Source organism: Amblyomma mixtum, chromosome 5 (genome assembly GCF_055824585.1).
Source record: "Amblyomma mixtum isolate Tamu chromosome 5, ASM5582458v1, whole genome shotgun sequence".
Taxonomy (NCBI): domain Eukaryota; kingdom Metazoa; phylum Arthropoda; class Arachnida; order Ixodida; family Ixodidae; genus Amblyomma; species Amblyomma mixtum.
Genome location: NC_143016.1, coordinates 113018839 through 113039265, shown reverse-complemented (window position 1 = coordinate 113039265; position 20427 = coordinate 113018839). Strand labels below are relative to the sequence as shown.

General features: G+C 45.4%; 1 protein-coding gene across 1 annotated transcript in view; it reads right to left on the bottom strand.

The window, feature by feature from the left end:
- Nucleotides 1–20427, bottom strand: part of LOC149343384 (phospholipid-transporting ATPase ABCA3-like) — a 50756-nt gene that overhangs the window by 19451 nt on the left and 10878 nt on the right. The window contains exons 4-9 of the mRNA XM_089545891.1: nucleotides 19357–19530; nucleotides 16032–16289; nucleotides 7231–7418; nucleotides 4957–5245; nucleotides 3250–3403; nucleotides 928–1053 (exon numbers count right to left, since the gene is read on the bottom strand). Of these exons, the coding sequence (XP_089402017.1) occupies nucleotides 928–1053; nucleotides 3250–3403; nucleotides 4957–5245; nucleotides 7231–7418; nucleotides 16032–16289; nucleotides 19357–19530 (1189 nt within the window). The remainder of the gene's footprint in view (nucleotides 1–927; nucleotides 1054–3249; nucleotides 3404–4956; nucleotides 5246–7230; nucleotides 7419–16031; nucleotides 16290–19356; nucleotides 19531–20427) is intronic.

Below are 20427 nucleotides of genomic sequence, written 5' to 3'. Positions count from 1 at the left end.
GCGGAGCAATATTTCTAAATAGTTTTGGGATGTTTTTTACTGCATTACTAATAATAAACACCAAACATGTTTATAAAAGTGATTACTTCAAATTTTTTTTATCATAGCAGCCAGTTGCGAATGCCATTCTGTATGTACGCCTGTGTAGACTGGAAACGCCAGATCGCAATGACATTCGGTGTAAATGTCATTCGCAGTGAATGACGTTGCATGTACCGTGTGACAGGGCTATTATATGATACTCCCACACGGTACACGTCCTCGCTCTACAAGTCATATACGCTAATATGCTCTCGTCTATACTTTGGCAGCCCTAAAGGCCTGAAGATTTGCAAAGAACTCGTTTATAATCCCTACCAAACAACTGTTAAGTTTTGGGGTAGAATTGGTACTCAATACCTCGGTAGCGAGCAAGCACAGGACTGCGGCGTTCATGAACTGCACATAGAATGGCCCAGTACCAAAGCACGTAGTAGATTGGAGCTTTCTCCGCCCAAGAAAGCGCTGATTACAGGCAGTCTGCCCACAAGGCTCTGCAGTGAAAATTCTACTGTCTTGACTATAACTGCGGCACTCTTTTCTATGCGGTGGTTGATGGCGCCGCGGCAGCTCAGGCCATAAAGCGCGAATCAAAAATGTGGTCATAGGCCGGGAAACTAATTTATTACATTATAAAAGCATGTTTACTTAAAAACGCAGAAGAATAAAGCGTGTGCTGTTATTTCATATCAAACAGGATTATACTTCTATCCAGCATAATTTCATCCATGGCTTGCGACGCGGTTCTCTTGCGATTGTATGTCCTTGTCGATTGCGTTAAAAAAGTAATCCCATAGTTCCGGCCCCTGCCCCCTCGATTACATTGCGGGATCAAATAAGCATACTGTATCTCTCAGTACACGGTCCATGGAAGACCTATACACTTACAAATAATAAATGTTGCGATTGCAAGCGTGGAGAATCCAAAGCCCGGGTTGTCAAAACAGAAGGAGCATACGTAGATGAACGGTAGAGCGGCGAAGCCGTGTAGAATGTTCATTATAAATATTTGTTCTGGAAAAAAAGGACTTAATGTTAACACCTGTGCAAAAAGAGCGTACATCTGAACATGGAGAACAGATTCTGACTAGAATGTATAAGGTTAGGTGAAATCATAAAACTAATGGACGTTCGATATTTAAAGGCGGCCGCACAACCACTGCGGCCTTGGTCCGGGACCAGCAACATGGGCGGTAAGCTGCAATAAAATATTGATTTCGCTTTTGGAGCCATTCACTCAATTGGCTCAAACTCGTGAAGAAGCATTTTCATTCATAATGATGTGAATGCCTAAAACAGCAACCCGGCCGCGGCGGTTGAATTTCTTTGCAGGAGAAATTCCAGAGGTCCGTGTACTGTGCGATGCCAGTGCACGTTAAAGAACCCCAGGTGGTCGAAATTTCCGGAGCCCTCCACTACGGCGTCTCTCATAGCCTTAGTCGCTTTGGGACGTTAAACCCCATAAACGAACCAAACCAACCAAAACAACTTACGTCTCTTCTCCGTAGTTCATGGAGTAGTGCCCGACCGCGGCCACAATTTGAGTAGCGTTGCCCGAGCTCTTCTTAGCATTGAAAGTTCCCGAGAGTACTTAATCCATAATCTCGCTTCTAACCAACCACCCTTATTCCATACTAAATATCACAGAGGTCATATTTTATTCTAGTGAAGAAATTAATTTCAAGTCGTTTCCCTGGGACTTAGCTGCGCGAATATTTATCAGCGTTTGTTAAGCAACAAAAAGCTATTTTAGAAAGTGCGCCATACGAAGAGGAGAGGAAGTATTCCAATTAGTTTTAGCTGTCGTTCTTGCGTCACTAAAGTTTCGCACCATTATTTCATTGGCGGTTTGCAACACTCCCTCTTCTACCTAGCTATTAGCTATACAGTTCGTTTCGAAATGAGGCGAAATGGGGCCCATCTGGACGCCCCGGTTAGCCACTCGTCGAAATGTAACGCCACATATGTTTAGCGGCAGCTTACTTTGTGTGAAACCCAGGAGAAAAAAATACGAGGGGACACTTCAGCTCACCTTTAAAGCCATGACGCGATTGCTTAATGAGTTAGTTTCCTTATATGCAGAAGGTCATTCTCTACATTTATAGATCCCTTGCAGCACTGATACCCCTTCTGACGCAATGGCGCAGCGGTTAGCAACAGGTCACTGCCCTGCGGTGGCAGGTGCTGCCAGTGGTGGGCCTTTTACGGCCCAGGTTTAACTGCCACATGTTATGGTGAGAAGCTGGCTCATTATGCGGTGGGCAGGTTGTGATGACGCCACAATGTCACGGGACCTATGTGGCCCGCCTGCCTTTTACGTTGCTCTTTGGGACCAGCTGCCAAAGCCATCACCGTGGTTTTTCGCTCACAACGCCCACACCGATGCCGACAACGTCGACATCGAATTTTCAGGTGAAGGGGGCCTTTAATGCTATCCGTTAAGAATTTCTTCGCGAATATCTCGTGAAATGTTTTTTAGAATGCTCCCTCCTCCTCATCGTACTTGCTTAGCAGGCATAGACTAGCGAATAAGAGACCGCAAGATCGGAAGAAAGTGTACTCGGGGAGGGCTTAATGTGCAGAAAGCTGCCAAGTGTGAATTTTTAAACGTGACCGCGTTAAGGATCCCGTGTCGGAGGAAAGCCGGCGTCCGTCGTCGGCGCCTTTGCCACGAGCGACAAATCCATGCAAAACTCAGAGAAGTTGCCTGTGGGGCAGATGGCAACCTGCCCACGGTATTGTGAGCTACCTGTCCACCGCGGCAGGTGGCAGCTGAGTTAAAGATTGGTCGCGAGAAGTTGCTCGGGAAGAGCAACCTGGTTCTCAAAAGCCCTGCTGGGGGCAGCACCTGCCATCGCAGGGCAGCGGCGCATCGGTTGACAGCTGCAGCACTACTAGGGCAGTAGTGTAAGCACCCCCAACGATACATTGAATTTCAAGTAGAGAATGACCGATTACGGTTATATGGGCATTACCCAATGAAAGTTAAAGCTTCATGATCTTAGACGGATCCTCAGTCTCCCCTTAAATTTCTCTTCCCAAATGCAACATCGAGAATTGTAGTTCACCGGTGATATATGGCCGTTCTAAATTTTTGTTGTGTTCGAGAACTACTGAAAGGAAGGTGTCGTGTCAAATATTCGGTTCGAGGTATTTATTGCACTTCACGCCGTGCAGATAGTGCGCTGACATTGCACTGTGTCTACTTACGTATGTGGCTGAAGTCCAGCGTTTTCGATTGGAAATACGCGATTGGTGGGAGGACAAATATGGCGGTTCCCATGTAAAACATGAAGTCCCAAAGGAAACTGGTGGCCCAGTAAAGGATCGGACCCACGCCTGCCACCACATGGAGGTGTTTAACCTGCAGAGAAGAGCGCGTCAGTCCTGGTTCTCTTCCACGGCGCGGAACCGACGCTACCCTGTAACCTGTATCGTGTATGCGGTGCTGCAGGCAGTGGAGTCGACTCAATATGAATACAGAGCTAATACCGTTCCCTACATCTAAATCGGACTAAGAATGCTCGAAAACAATTCCTTTGTACATAATATGACCGGTGATGAAAAAAAAATGTTTTTCAAAGCGCACAGTCTCATAAGACCTTAAGAACGATCTTGCTCAGGCGGTTTAAACCAGGAACTAACACCTCAGCAAGTCCCGCAACTGTCGTTACAGAGAAGTCGTTTGTTCAATAGAAACTATTTTACCCACTGCCTGAAAAGGTTAATTTAGTAAAGGAGTGAATCATAAGTTGAATTGCCAGAAGAAAGCCATTGAAAGGCGGTAATATATCATAATTTGCGTAAAGGCATTTGTATTGGTGGTTCGCAGGTTTTATAATTGCGCGGAATGACTGTAAGAGTAAAGAGTCGAATCGTTTTCTTGGGAATCGGCGTTTCTGAAATTTAATAACGTTATTGACAAGAAGAAAACAGGTACATATTTATGGGAACTAGGGAGAAACAATAGGTTTGTACATAATCAAACTCAAATGCCAAAATTTCACCAGACTAGTACAAATAATGACGATGCATACATACAGGACCTAAATATTACACTTGCATTAATGCTCTGCCCCTCCGAAATTTCCGAACAAAACCGAAGGAAAACTGTTCATGTTATCCGTGTCATGGAAGAAAGAGTTTGCGAGATTCCCTTTATACTACTCATTCGCCTCATGTGTGATTACTCATGCCACTCAGTGTTACACTGAAGCGTAGACAACAGTCGCGATTCCGTTTAAAATGGAAACTGTGCAGCTAATGCGCGGCACATCAGGAGCAAACTCGCTATGCTGCCCTTGCGCGGTTGTCTGACTAATTTTGCCACCTCTTCTTGAAGAGACATGCTCGCGGACACGTTTCTGAACGAGATGAAGGCTTATGCAGATTATTGCGCACTGGGAACATTGTTGGTGCAGGAAAACATGCAGTGTGCCATTCGAAAAGTATAAGCTCCTACCAACGGCACTGGGCCGCTAGTCGGTAAAAGCAGGCATGCCTGACGACGACGCGCCTCATATTGTTGACGTCCTGGCTTGAAAGTCAATACTTCTGACACGCTCTCTGAGTTATGCTCCATCAGAAAAAGTTGGGTGAAACCAGAAAGAAAAAATTAATTACATAACGGGGCTTAAACGGGGCAGTGGCAGATATGTGATCCGCCTGGGATGTTTCTAACATCCACCCATGCATAACTGCAGAAGAGTTTTCGTGCCTCACTCCAGTGAAATTTTTCTGTGTTGTTGTGGGTACCACAACTCTGACTAGGCTAGAAGTTTCGCTCCCTCAAGACTTCGCCATTTGTGTAAACTGAGCAGACAAGCTCGGCGAACTTGTCACACAGACACCAAGGGTGGGAAGCTGTCTGCGTGAACAGAGCCCAGTGTCCCAAGATCCCCTTGCGGGTAGGCACACCTGCAGCGCTCGCTCGGTGATCGGAAAGAGCACAAAGTTGCTGCACATCAGGCTGGACACCATAGGCAGGAAGATGGAGCGCAGAACCTTAGGCATCACCTCCCGGTACACGCTCTGCTTGACGGTATTCTCGTCCTCGGGGGCCTGGGCACCGTAGTCCAGCTCCTTTACTTCGAAGCGGAACACGGCGTCGTCCAGCCCGGTGACGTACTGCAGGCGGGCCTCGTTGTACAACGTCATCAGGAGGGCCGCCCCATGCCGGATCTCCCCGTTGTACCAGAGCGTGCCGCTGCGAATGAGCGCATGTCCATTGACTTCTTTCGAAAGCATATGTACCAACGGCAGACTCGTCTGTACAGTTTTTTCAGTAGCCATCGTATTGAGTCGTACAGTAGCTATCGTATTGAGGCGGAGATAGTTGTCTCCCAGGGTTTGATATTTTCCAGTGTAGGGATTGTGGTTGTATGCAACAGTCAATGGATGAATGAACTGAACGGCGGACAGACGCATGGACGGACGAAAAGGGGCTTCCCGCCCGAAACAGTGTGGCGGCGGGTTCTGTCAAAATACTTCCTTTTTGATTTCATTTTTTGTTTTATATTGCGGACCATTGTCGACTTCTTTCTTATAACATTAACCCAGTCTAAGGCCTCTCCCTCATTCAGACCACCTTTCATTATACTGTTGCAAGATAAAGGCCTCTCTCACTATTTTCGAATTGACCCTGTCCTGAGGCAGCCACGACCAAACTGCTCTCGTAGACTTCCTGATCCCACCTGACCATACTACAATCTTGCGCCCTTTGCTAGGTTGTTCTCGAGGAAGCCACATTGTTGCCTTCTGTGATATTGCGTTCGCATTGCAAGCCGTGCCCGTGCCTATAAGTATAAAATTGCCTATTGCCGAATTCTGCTTTATTGCGCACTTACTGGCAAAACTTTTAGTTGTTATCCGCCACTGACAGTCGGCGCTTATTCGATTAGTATGATCTAGGTTTTTTTTGGGGATTTTTTGTTCAGATCTAGATTCTCTATTCATAATAATTAGGCCGTGCTGGTCACGGGCATTTATTGCTGGCTTCTGGTTTCTGTCTGCCCGTCTATATAGATCTTCGATGTCATCATTATTATCACTCAATTAACTTTATCGTTACCTCTAAACTGCTGAATAAAGGATTTTATTTGACGGTCCTTGTACACTATGCAAATATGACCGGTTCCTAAAAATGCTGCTCATATTTCTCATGTTTTTTTTTGCTTTCACTGGCCCTGACAGCCTCACATGCCCTTCACCAGCTAATTTTATTGTCAATACGGTCCTTGATGGATTAGCATGTCGATACCACCCGTTTCTATTTGTTAAGCCCCCCCCCCCCCCCCCCCCCCGCCCCTAAATTTCCACTTACGACGAAGCACAAAATAGCATAAACAGAACACTTCTTGGAAACTGCTAGCGGCGTAATGGATAAAGAGTGATGTTTTCATTGTGAAAGACAATTGTTGGAGCCCTCTTCACTACATGCACTATGCTCGGCTTGCACTATGATAAAAATTCACGGCCTACAAATAAGTTAAGACCTTTCCATGCTGTGTTGCGCGGCGCCCATGGGGTCGCGTATGTAGATCTTTCAGAGCTAACCTCCTCCAGAGCGGTGTTAGTAACGCGATGCCTGCACAGTGGCTCAGCGCTGGCTTCCTTCTTGTTAAGCACAAACGAAAACGGTCCAGGAATTTCTCAGTTTCTAGTATATTCTGCTCACAAAACTACAGTAGTAGTACATGGCTGTTGCTGCTGTGTTCATTTGTTCTTGGCACCGCCACGCTGTTGCCATGTTTACTAAAAAAACTGCCCATCCTCAGACAAAGAAGCCGCCACGGGCTCGTAAGTATTCTCCAATGTCAGGGAGCGTGCAGCTATGAAGAACGCCGTAGTGGAGTGCTCCCGCTCAAATTATACATCTCAACACTTTCAACATGCATCGAAGTCTCATATTTCATATTTCGATTTCGCACTCAGTAGCCAAGGAAGTTGAAAAAAGAATAGTGAAACGACTACCTAGACACCAAGGAAAGAGATGACGTGGGTTGCGCCTCAGTAGCATAAAAGGTTCCTTGGTACGGGAATTCACCGACACGGATACTCGTACTACTCGGAATTGCCCATACTGAAAGCAGTCTAGAATGACTAATCCTGAAATGTTTTAGTTTGGTAATTTTCTCGGCGAAAGGGCTAGAAACGAGGCATTCAAACGCTTGGTTAAGAGACATACTGTACCTTGTTTCGTTGACCATCTCAAGTCCAAACAGCACGCCGAAGACGAAAAAACGCAAGTGCTCCTTGGCGAACGACAGCTGACCTGCCACCAGGTCCGCATCGGGCGAGATGTCCATCAAGTAGGGGTCGGGCAGCTTGGGCTTCATGTATTTAAGGTAGAAGCTCTTGTCCTTCAGCTGTGTGAATCCCTGTTGCACAAGTGATAAGTAGAGGCTCGTCGATTTATTCTTATTTGATTTTTTTTCGGCACAGTTTCTGGCCAAATAATGAACACTGGCCGCTGTGACATTCCAAAAGCGACTAAGAGAAACGTGGACAGGGCATTTCAGTGTTTGCTTTCTTGGAAACGAACGGCCAAAAGCCTAAGCAGACATTCAGACATATTTCACACGTAATCTGTCGTTGGACTAGACGATACCTACACAGGAAAGGAGAGTAAAAGATGATCTGAGAAGATCTCCGAACCGCGTGCGGTTTTAGTGAACATCAAACATTCTAGAAAATAATACAAACTATTTTTGGCCTGCTGACGTCAGTAACAGTACAGCTCGCTACCACCCTAAGAGAGCTGATCCACCGAAGCGAACAACGTGCTAAAACAACCTCGACGACAGTACCATTAGGCCCACATTGTCTGAAGCGCCCTGCAGACATAACATTCTCATCCCTGGCTCAAGTACCCTGGCCTAACCACAGCACACGGCACACTGTGGTGACGCCGTTTCTTCGGTAAGTTTGCCACGTGCATCTCTGATGCAAAAGTTTAGAAATTGTCGGCCTTCGCAGGCATGAAAAGAATTCCATAGTAAATTAAAAAGTTGTTTTTTTTTGTGTGTGTGAAACGCTTCAAAAGGTCTTTATTTATTGATGGGTTTCTTTAGAAGGGTGCACAGTCGTCCACAGGCACCTCTCAAACACTCGAACGACGCACCGCGTAGTATACCATTTGGTCATTCACAAGTGGACTATGTTGCAAAACATGACTTTATCGAGCATGCACATTTCCATGAACATAATTAACTCCCAATGTCTTTTAATGCTGTATCGGGATGGCCATCTCACGGCGATTATCATAATTGCAGAACAGAGCTCGCGGATCGAGCGCTCTAGGCAAGTGTTTGGACAACGGCACATTGCCACCTGCATAATCTCAAGTAACCATCTTTCGTTCCTTCTGCGTCGGGCCCTGTAGAAGTTACTGGAAAGTGAAAGAACTTGATGAAATAACAGCGCAAGGAACGGGACGAAAACACGAAGGAAGAAGACACAGACACGGGCGCTGACTAACAACTGAAATTTTATTTCGAAGCAGGACACATATATAAAGTACAAAGAGGGGGGTGTGTCCAAGGCGATCCCGCACAATCACCGAAACAGTGTAGTCACGTCCAAGGGTAAAAACGATAAAAAGGTGAAAAAGCCGAAAGAAAGACAAAAAGCGATAAAACCACGGTGTAAGAGGCCGGGACGGAAGTAAAAGCGATGAAAACGATGAAAACGGATATGCACATAGCCAAAAGACTTCCGTCCCGGCCTCTTACACCGTGGTTTTATCGCTTTTTGTCTTTCTTTCGGCTTTTTCACCTTTTTATCGTTTTTACCCTTGGACGTGACTACACTGTTTCGGTGATTGTGCGGGATCGCCTTGGACACACCCCCCTCTTTGTACTTTATATATGTGTCCTGCTTCGAAATAAAATTTCAGTTGTTAGTCAGCGCCCGTGTCTGTGTCTTCTTCCTTCGTGTTTTCGTCCCGTTCCTTGCGCTGTTATTTCATCATGGATTACCAACTAGCCCGGCATCTTGCACTTGTGAAAGAACTGCATCCAAATTTTGGTTTCAGTAAAAACAGATTCAATGGCTCTTTATAGGTACGTTTGTTCGGCTCTCGGTTGAAACTCAGTACGTCAAACGTAGAAAGTTATGCATGATAACAGTTTGCGAGTGTGATTTGCGCTGTAGGTTGGTCACACGTATCTGCAATGAAGATAACGTTAATGAAACTCCGCAGTTTCCTTAAGAAAACTGGCGGTTGAGGCTGTATATTACACATAGCGGAGAAAAAATTTTGAACGGAAATAGTCGATGACATTAATTTTGTACATATTGTAAGATTTCACTGTAACAATCAATACATCCGCACGTCTCCCATCGGCAGGTTTTGCCTTTTTTGCTCTTAATGTTTTTTCTGCCATCAAAAGCTTTCCCCATTGATTTTCTATGGCAGTCTTAAGTGCTCGATACCAGCGATGGAAACACTATAGAAGGAAGATTTTGCTACATATCAGGAGCATGAACCATAACCTTGAATATTTCTGTTCCAGTACCTGATGGTTTTCCAATATTCATTTTTTTTTTGTTAGAGAATGTTGGAAATGTTGAAAAAGTTGATTCACGACTTATTTCTTAACACGTGGAATGTATCTCTCCAGCGTTAATTCAAGCGGAAGGCGCCGTGTGCAGACTCCAGTGATGTGAAGCGGATACTCCTATAGGCCTGCCGGTCCAGTTCGTAACACGAGCAGCCTCCTCGCTCGAAAACCGCGGCGATTTAGGGCAGATATAATAGTCAGTACTTTTAGGTATGGCAGGAAAGTGAGTCATCTTTTCAAAGTATTTTGTATCCGAATTTCATTGATGAAACTATTTCGCGGAACGTCCCAGACACCAATAACGACCATAACTGTTTACATTGAAAAAAGAAAAGAAAAAATGGCCTCGTTGTAGTCTGAACGACGTATTTCGCCAGAAAATACTTTTCCGCACGTGAGCGCTCTTTGAAGTTTCAGCGATGAAGCAAAGGTTGGATGGAGTTGAAGATTTATTAATTGTGAAACAGGATACAATGAAAAATAGTAATTTAAAATATTTCGCTAGTGCTGTTGTTTCACGGGACTTGATTGATCGTTGAAAGAATTTACGCGTATTTTTTGGTTCTTCAACGAAACAAAAAAATTGCTATTTATATCTTTTTTTTACACGAACACTTAACATTTCCGCCACATTAATTTTTCTCACCTTGAAGTTGTTGCCGTAGTTTGTGCTAAAAATAATTCCAAAATTGTTAACCAGAGCGCCTTTCAATAATTTGTTAGTTACGAGAAAGTAGGTATTTGTGAGGTTCAGACTAAAATCTGGATCACGGCCCTCCAGACAAAAATACCTGCCTTGGGTCATTATACAAACTTCTCTCCTTGTAATCTAGAAATTTTAATTCGGGTAAACTTTCAGGCGAGAGAATTTGATGTCCAGAACCATCCTCTCCAGTACATATTGCCGAGCTGTGCCTACACTGCAGAAGACACGTGGTCCATCGACTGCTTTTTTTTGGCACGTACATGAACACTGGTTTCATTATATAAGGGGGGGGGGGGGGGTTCTGGGGGTAAATGGTGTTACATTCCCCGTTTTTGCGGCTCGCACGCTGATGCCCCCGCAACCCTATTTTACGGTAATACGATTGTGCGATGAAAACAAACCATGGCTGCTTTGAAGCCGTCGTCTGGACCGGAGAGTTATCAGAGACGAGACATTGTGCCCTGCAAAGCTTCTGTCTTTTATGAGTATACGGCAGATCAGAAAATTACGAGGTATGGAAGAACCTGGTTTATCGGCACTCCGCGCCAACCGTCGCAACTTTTTCAAAGTAAACTGTGGTCACGTCGGGCTTGCGTAAATGGACAGCGTCTGCATTTATACTATCGGGCACATTCAAAGCCTTCTTGTGCATGTGATGAACCGACAGATAAAGACGCTTGCATGAAAGGCTGCTTTTGGGCTGCATTAACCCATTTTCTACGTTTATTATAAAGAGGCGGCATTCAGCAAAGCTCGAGATGGTGAAGCAACATCTGGCAGAAGAAAACAAAGCTCATTAGTTCTATTGCGGACCTTTCTCACAAAATGAAAGATTTTTCACTCTTTGCCTGCTTGAGGATGACAGAGGACTACAATTTATTGGCGGAGTGAAATTTCTTCTCCACTTCACACCGCAAAAGTCGTCGGGTCGGTGAAGGCGGCATGGTTAAACTTCTGCGGCAGCAGAGGCGATCCTACATAGGTCATATCATGAAGAGATTAAATCACCAAAGCATCTATTTGCCTGGGTCGAGTATATTGGGAAAGAAAATAAGTATGGCTGGCGTAATCCTAAAAAATCACCGTTGTAAAGTTGAACATGACTAAGTGAGAAAACTGAAGGTAAAGGAAACAACTGTGAAAATTTCAACTTTGCTGTGCATCCGTGGGCCAGTTCAAGGGCGCTTTTCGTTCCGGTGTGAAACAAGAGAGAACAATGCCGCGGTGATTTTCCTGCCTCCGCGTCGGACACAATTAAAGTTGGCCACTCACTGCCACTCGCTAAAAAACTTGCACATCGATGTTGTCTGGGCATGCCTGACCCACCATAGTACCTAAATTAAGACGTGGTGAACTGATGCAGACACGTCTTCTACTATGCATTGATACGGATGTCAAGTGATGCATCAGGCCCAATGCATATTCGGACCGGAATAGGTGGCGACACGATCTCGGTGACGAAACAGAACACCCGTTTTGAAAAAAAAATGGGAGAACATTTCTTCTTGTTCTTGCTGCAGCTTCGACAATGCTTACCCATATTGTTTGAAGTGTCACCTTTTTCCATATCTCCGGCATGTTCCATCAACCGCACATTCAAACATCGACCACTCTGGCCTACGTACACTTTTCCGCACGACAGGGGGACCTTGTACACTGTGCCCACTTTGCCCATTTTTTCCAAAACGGGTGTTCTGTTTTGTCACCGAGATCGTGTAACGCAAGAGATTGTGGAAGCCTATCATATCGCGGAAATGGGGCATATATGCGTTAGTGACCCGTCGGTTGGCTTGTCTAGCAGAGAGATAGGTTTTTTGCAAAAGCGATTGAAAACAGCGAGGTAATCTTTTCTTGCACATCGGTCGGCGTGTGGCCTGTGATTACTCTGGGTTTTGTTTTGGTTTTTGTTGTATATATAGAAGCTTCCGAATAAATAATTTTTGTAGTTGCGAGTAAGCGCTGTGTTCCCTCTGTGTCGTTTTTTTGTTAGCGCCTGGATTTTTCACAATGCCCTTAAGGAACACCGGTTATCTTGCCTTCGCATTACATGCCCTGCCCAAGCCCATTTCTTCCTCTTGATTTAGACTAGGATGACGTTAACCCGCGTTTGTTCCCTCGCCCACTCTGCCCACTTCTGATCTCTTAACGTTACACCTATCATTTTTCTTTCCATAGCTCGCTGCGCTGTTCTTAACTTAAGCTGAACCCACTGCGTTACCTTCCACGTTTTTGCCCCGTAGGTGAGTACCGAAGATACAGCTGTTCTGTACTTTTTTCTTCAGAGATATTGGTAAACTGCCATTTATGATCTGAGCGAAGCTGCCATATGCGCTCCACCTCATTCTTATTCTTCTAGTTACTTTTCTCTCATGATCCAGATCAGCGGTCACTACCTGCCATAAGTAGACATAATCTCTTACTACTTCCAGCAGCTCGCTACCAATTGCGAACTACTGTTGCCTAAACTGTTGAACATTACTTTGGTTATCTGCATGTTAATTTTTAACCACACCGTTCTGCTCTGCCTGTTTAACTCATTGATCATGCTTTGCAGTTCATGTCCTGAGTGACGTAGCAATGCAATGTCATCAGCGAATCACAAGTTCTTAGATATTCTCTATTAACTCGTATCCCCAACTGTCGCCATTTCAGGCTCCGGAATACTTCCTGTAAAATGGCGGTGAATAGCATTGGCAAGATCCTGTCTCCCTGCCTGACACCTTTCCTTATTGGAATTTTATTGCTGTCTTTATAGAGGACTAGGGTAGCTGTGCAATAGTTATAAATATCTTGAAAATATTTTCACATAACACTCTTGTACACCCTGATTCCACAATGCCTGCATGACAGCTGGGGTTTCCAGTGAGTCAAATGCTTTCTCGTAATCAATGAAGGCTATATATAGGGGTTGGTTATAGTCTGCGCATTTCTCTATCACCAGATAGCGTGAATATGGTGTGTTGTCGAGTATTCTTTATGAAAGCCTGCCTGATCATTTGTATGATGCAAGTCTAGGGTTGTCCTGACTCTATTGGCGATTACCTTAGTATATACCTTGCAGGCAACTGACAGTAAGGTCATCAGTCTGGAATTGTTCAAGTCCTTGACGTCTACCTTGTTATGAATTAAGATAATGCTAGCGTTCTTCCAAGCTCGCTTTAGTATAGTAAATCAAAGCCCATTTACAACGAGCACTTATCTTGCACAAACATTGAGTGTACAGGTGCCGCCAAAGTAAATGGAAGGCAATATTAGCGAAAATATTTAATCATTGCCCGCTCAATTCATGCATCCTTGAATGCATATGTGCAGACTAATTGTGATTGTGCGAATTGCACTGTGCACCAAGAAACATGGACCATTATGCTTTAGATTTAAAGAAATTAAATTTTTTGACAAAGTCGCCTTCCATTTACTTTTGACGACGACTGTACATTGTGGTTTGTACCGATGGCTAACTACGCCAATTTCAAGCACCATTGGTTTCGTACTGCTTTATGAACTTAGCTTTAACCATATCTTGCCCTGTAGCTCCTATTGATGATGATAATAGGAGATTTGAAGTGGAGACGCATTAAGGCAATGCCTGTCGGTGTGGCTGGTAATGATCTTGAAATGTGTTCCCCGGCCTCAAACAGAGTATGCTGGAAATAAATATTCTGGACTTGGTGTATATAACGAGTCATCTCAAGTATTTTTCTTTGGAGAACCGTAAGCCTTAATTAAGGTTTTTATCTCAAAAAGAACTAATTTTTGAGCTAGGTATATAACCCAAAGCGTCAAATTTCGCCGATCTTTGTTTGTCCGAAGTCTCTCTGTGACTTTGATGTTGCTCGGGAAGAGAAATCTGGGTCACACAAACCCCCCCGGTCGCAGCATTTGTCTTCACAGGGAAGTAGCGCATTGCTTGACAGCTGCTCCACTGTGCCAGGGGTAGTATATGGACTCCGAGCGATCTGTGTAAACTAGAGAAGCACCGAATCCGCCTGTAGGGGCGTTACCCCATTAAATCTGTCGTGTTATTCTCTTAAAGAGGAAGTGAAGTCCGATTTCGCCTATCTTTGTCTGAAGCTTGCTTGACCTTATAAAAAAAAACTGAATCTCAAACTAAAATCGAATTGACGACCGATGTGCTGGCGCAGCTGATTAACATTTGGACTAACCACAATAGATCAACCACTCTTTTTGCGAGCTTTCGAACAACATTTCTTTAAAGTACTTCGTTTAAAAATTTCCAATTATTCTCAGCATAAACCACACAAGTAAAAGCGAGAAAAAATCGTGTAGCTTAAGGTTGAAGCGTTATTGATGTTTATGTGAAAAAATTCTGAAAACTCAACATACGTCTTATTTACTGAGCCAAGCAACACGGAAAATTTTTTCAAGGCCTCAATAATGAATTTACATGAAAGAAAAACGAGCCGCCGCGGTGGCTCAGTGGTTACAACGTTTGGTTGCTGACCGGAAAGACGCGAGTCCGACCTCGGCCGCGGCGGTCGCATTTCGATGGAGGTCAAACGCTAGAGGCCCGTACGCTGTGCGATGTCAGTGCACGTTAAAGAACCCCAAGTGGTCGAAATTTTCGGAGCCCTTCACTACGGCGTCCCCATAGCCTGAGTCGCTTTTGGACGCTAAATCCTCATAACTCATGAAATAACTGAAGTTTGGTTTGATTCGGTTTATTGGGGCTTAACGTCCCAAAGCGACTAAGGCTATGAGGGACGCCGTAGTGAAGGGCTCCGGAAATTTTGACCACGTGGGGTTCTTTATCGTGCACTGAGATCGCACAGTACACGGCCCTCTTGAATTTCGCTTCCATCGAAATTCGGCCGCCGCGGCCGGGATCCCACCCGCATCTTTCGGGAGTGAAATATCTGAAAACATGACTTTTCATTGCATTGTTTCATACATCATTCACTAAATTTTAACTCCAACCTTGTTTTGGTCCTTGGCGGAAGCGTAAAAGAGCGGCCACCTGATTAAAAATTTTTTTTAGAGAAATATACTTTGGAGACATTACATGCATGCAATCATCAACAAGGCAGTTTTTTACAAAACAATCGGCAGTGATAGCTTTTCAGGTTTTGGTACGTTTTGCGTGGAATGAACAAGAACTGAATTTAACCGCGCGCCTGGTTTTAAAGAAAATGAGATCGTTATTGTTTTTCGCACGCAGAAATTTAAAACCGCCCGTGCCTGCCCGCTCCGGTAGTTCACTGTCACCTGTAGCTGTCTTGCATACAGACAATGCTTACAGTAATTTGCATGTAAGCGGTTTGTTATCATGTATACACAACGCGTTTCACATTCTTTAACAAACGGACGGAGGTTATTTACACCTAAGTCGCTATCATTAACGGACACGAATCTGGCGATCTTGAAGCCGTTCATTCCTCCATGGCATCTTACACCGCGTTTTTATCAGTGTGTCCTTGTACAAACATGAGAGAGCATCATAACGCCACAGAGACTGTTCGGGGACAACGGTGGTGCAGCAATGCTCTCCATAACCATGGGGAGACTACTGAATTTGCGAACGCCTGAAAAAAGGTAAATTTATGAACAGTCAGCCTTATCTCTGGAAGGTGTGAGGAAAACAGATAAGGCGAGGGCCTCTCTAGTGGCCGCCGGTCTCAAAGGGACAGACCCCACGGTCGTCATCATTAAGACACGAACAAACATATAATTCTGGAGTGTTCTAGAAAACTACGGCGGCGCCTCACCTGTGGCCTCTGTCCCAGTTCTCCGTACGTGTAGAGGAAGGAGTCGCCGACGTTGGAGACGATCCTCTCGGTGCGCCGCATAGCCTGGATCTCGAGCAGAAAGAGCAGCGTGAGCAGGAGTGGTGGGAGCAGCCAGCTGAAGAGCGGCTGCTTCTTCTGGCGCCAGACGCAGGTGGCCCGCTTGGCCAAAAGGGCCCACACGCGACCCATGACGCCAGGCTCCGCGGACACGGTGGTCGCCATTATCTTCACCACGGACTCTGCCCGAAACACCAAGACCCAGGTCCCCGTTGTCAAGAAACACTTCCACGGACAATATTGTCACCGACAGTGCTTCAAGCATGGGCGAGCGAGAATCCTAACTCTACGAAAAAACACCAACATAACATCCACGCCTCATAATTGAGGCGTCGATGTTGTGACCAGAGTATTATGTATAACTGAATGTTTGCTTTCTTGCTTTTTTGCCTTAACTGGTGTCCTCTAACCTGAAACGAACAATTCATAGGCACTGTGATGCAAGAGCTTTGACAATGGCTCGATTACTGTTGAAACGCTCGCAGAGAGTGAGTGCGCCAACACAACCGTACAAAACAGAACGGCCGGTAGCGCTTTACTTCGGCAACAAGTGGCCGCCGGTCTGTGCGACAGGGGAGCTGGCTGATTATTGCTGTATCTTTCATAAGAAACCTGAGCATGCGCAGTCGGTTGCCTAGTGGCACAGATGCAGTGCGTTTTTTTTTTCCAGCGCTCCGCGCCCCTGGACCGCCGGCTCGGGCCTCGGCGAAGGGACAGCGCAGGAGAGACCCCACACAGGGAGAAACAGGATTTCATGGTTTTTTAGCGAAATGAAAAACAGCGCGTAACCCAGATCTTCTCTTGTGAAGAAGTGTTATGGATTAGAAGTTTATAGGTGGAGAAAGCAGGCCACGCACGACCTTGGCCTTTCCCTCAACCCTGAAACCTTATCAGATGTACATGCCTGAAAACGAACGGCCGAACATACTAACACTACATTGTCCTGCTGATTATTGATGCAATTTATTATAATTATATACTTCGCCTTTTGTGAGATTTGAGCACCGAATGCCAAGTTGATTTTTGTACAAGAAATCACGACGGAATGAACGCACGGGCTGAATAAAACACAGAATCTGCATTGCTCGTCACCTGCCTTAATTCGCTTGTTTTAAGTGACCAGTCCCTTGTCCTAGGCCGGTAATACGGATGACGAGCGCGCGTATCAAAGGCAACGATCGAAATAGTCGTTTCTCTAGTATCCAGGTGAATGTGTATCTACTTCTCATGGTATGGAAGTGTTGAATACGAAAGGTAAGAAATGACAAGGCTTGGTGTACACGGCCGCTTCCTTAATAAGCCAGGGAATCCTGCCAGGAGTTGTATACATTACAACCTGCAAACAAAACAGAACCTACTGCACTAATTATTGAGTCTAGCTGACATTTGCTGCTCATAACGAGGTAGTCAGGGTCTTGTGGGTCTGGCGTGCCCATGACATCACTTCTGTCATAGGGTGAAACCACCCCACGAGGGAACGCAGCACTCCTGTGGTGATGGCCAACTAGAAGGCGTGTACTTGCAAATTTTGGGCAAACCTCTGCTAAGAACTACCGAGTATTTGTTCTGCACAGTCCAACCGGCAACATATCAGCGGATGGGCATATACACGCTAAACGAAATTCAATACTCTCAAATTGTCATATATATTTCAGGCGCGCAGCCGTTTAATTTCATATGGATGAATCTTTTCCCGGGATTGAAAAAGAAGGGATATTGTGCAGCCAGCTTTCTCAACTCTTAAGTTCAATATTCAACACGTGCATATCATGAGAACTGGGTTGACCATTCTGTTTCATTCCATGAAATACCACGTTCAGGCGCCGAATGCAGGCTGCAAATTAAAAGTAACACATACTGCACGGCGGGGAACTTGTCGAGGGCTAGACGCGAACATTTCGGCGCCTTGATGCCCGTGAAAAACAACTCAACTACGTTGCGCAGTGTTCCCATCAAAGAGAATTGACCATATGTTCTATATTAATGGTCCGTACCAACCTAATGCCCCATATAGAAAGCCTTCCGAAAAGAAAGCTGAGAACGACATATCACTGCGACCACTGTGCTGGTCTACGCTGCACTGGAACCTGCAGATGTGGTTATCCTTGAACTGACCTCACTCGCAATTTCCGTTCGGACTTTTGACTTCAAACAGTGTGTCATAGTCCACATTGTCATTTTCGTTTTCCGCATGCCACCAGCAAAAAATGGAGGCAGTGCTATGGTTTTGGCAATGTCAGAGGGTGTGAATCTGAAGCTTGCACTTGGTCGACGACGGAGCCAACGGAGCCGACAAAACGTGGAGAAGCATTAAGAAAAAATTGAAGGAGACGATTAAACTCCACCTGAAGTGTACGACGCGATAGCGTAATCAGTTAATTGCCGTATTTAAGCAGAAGGTCATTCTCTGCTTTACATTCATAGATCCCTGATAGAACTCATACCATTCCCTGCCCAGTGCTGCAGCTGTTAAGCGATGCGCTACTGCACTGCGATGGCGAGTAGCCCAGGTTGCTCCTCCCAAACGACGAATCATTATTTTAACTTCCACCTGCCACGGTGGATGGGCAGTTTGCTCAGTATCCGGTGGGGAGATTGTGGTGGCGCCGCAAGGTGACATGACCTAGGTGGTCAACCTGGTTCCTGAGTTGCTTTGTGGTAAACACTTGCCAGAACCATGCCAGCGATTTTTTACAACGAAATTTCTGTTGAACGAGGACTTTAACGCTGTCGCGCAAAAAAAAAAACTGCTGCGCGTCTCCATCTCTAGGCGAAGACCTTGGATGCTCAGAGGAGGTTCCTTGTGGAAGGTTTTGTAATAAGCCTCCCCCACTCGACACGACTGCCTCGAGGGAGATCATGGATTCAGGCTTCTTGTAAAGAGAAAGACTCCATTCAAGCAGGGAAGTGAGGGAAGGAACCTCCGAGGAATGTCGGCGGGGGATGGGGGACCAGTTTGTTTTTGTCCTTTGACTTGCGTGCATTAAGTAGGTTATTGTTGTTTCAAAATGTAATGGGATTCAAAACTTCATGAGAGTAAGATAGAATAGCACTTCCTTACTATTTTTGAAAACTGATAAAAGCGGAGCGTTAAATTGGTTAAATCCTCATGCCGCGGGGTAGCTTTACAGATTCACAACACTAGCATTAGCGAACTGTCCTTCTGCCCGCTGTTGCCGAACACGTGCGAGTGGTGGCGGGCTTGCTCCTTTGCATCAAGCACACTGGAAGTTTTATCCAGCAGAACTATACCTTTGACTTCAATGACGGACTGCTCGTTCTTGGCGACGTCTAGCTGCTGCTGCTGCTGCAGGTTGTGCAAGTGGTGCTCCTCACCAACGCGAATAAGCACATCCTCGAGCGAGGTCAGCGTCATGCCCACGGACTCGATGCCAAGCTCCTCACTCTGCTGCTCCAGGCCCTGGAACATCGAATCGCAGGAAGGGGTTTGTACAGGGCTGCCTCGGAGGACACGTATCCGCACGAATATAATGCAGCTGCTGCTGTAAATGACTAGCTTCAATAACTACCAGTCATAATGGGCCTCAGGTTTACTTACAGCTTACGTTTCTCGATGCCTGGTGAAGTCACAAGTTTTTTCCCGGTAGGGATGCGCAAAGCAGACAGCGTTTGCTCTGGAGAAAAAGGTGTGCAACTATCCTGAAGACTAAGCACAGTCACATTTCGTCATGTAGATTCAGGTATCTGCTTCAGTTATTGAACTTTTATGTTCAACTGGAAATTCAGCTGGAAACGTAATTATTATTGACGATAAGCTAAACCACCGCAGAGGACTAAACAGAAACACATGAAAAATGCGCTGCAGTTCACCGCAGTGCGGTAGATAAAGATACACTGCTGAAGCCTTTACAAACCTGCGAATATGTTCTGAATCTACAGCAAACAAAGTGGGAGCATGACGCTGAATATGCTCAAAAAAGCTGCAGAAATAGATCTTATGATTAAAGACTTCCTGCTGAAAAATGTGCGACAGGCAGGCACTCGACAACCCAAGTTCGGAGTTGAGGACAGGACAAATGAAGGTAATCTAAAGGCGCCAAATGTATCAGAATTTTCAGGCCTGTTAGGCGCCATCCGTCAAGATTTAAGCTTCAGTGGAGATAGTGATATGCATGGGCTTTATGGTAGTATGCGAATATACTTTTTACATAAGGCTAGCACGGGGAAACAATATGGAGGGATAGACTTTAGGCCTTTAAAAAGGAACTTGACGAAAATAGAAGGCGCCAACCAAAAGAATAGATGCGATGACGTTTCGGCTCCCCCACGGGAGCCTTGTTCAGAATAAGGCATAAAG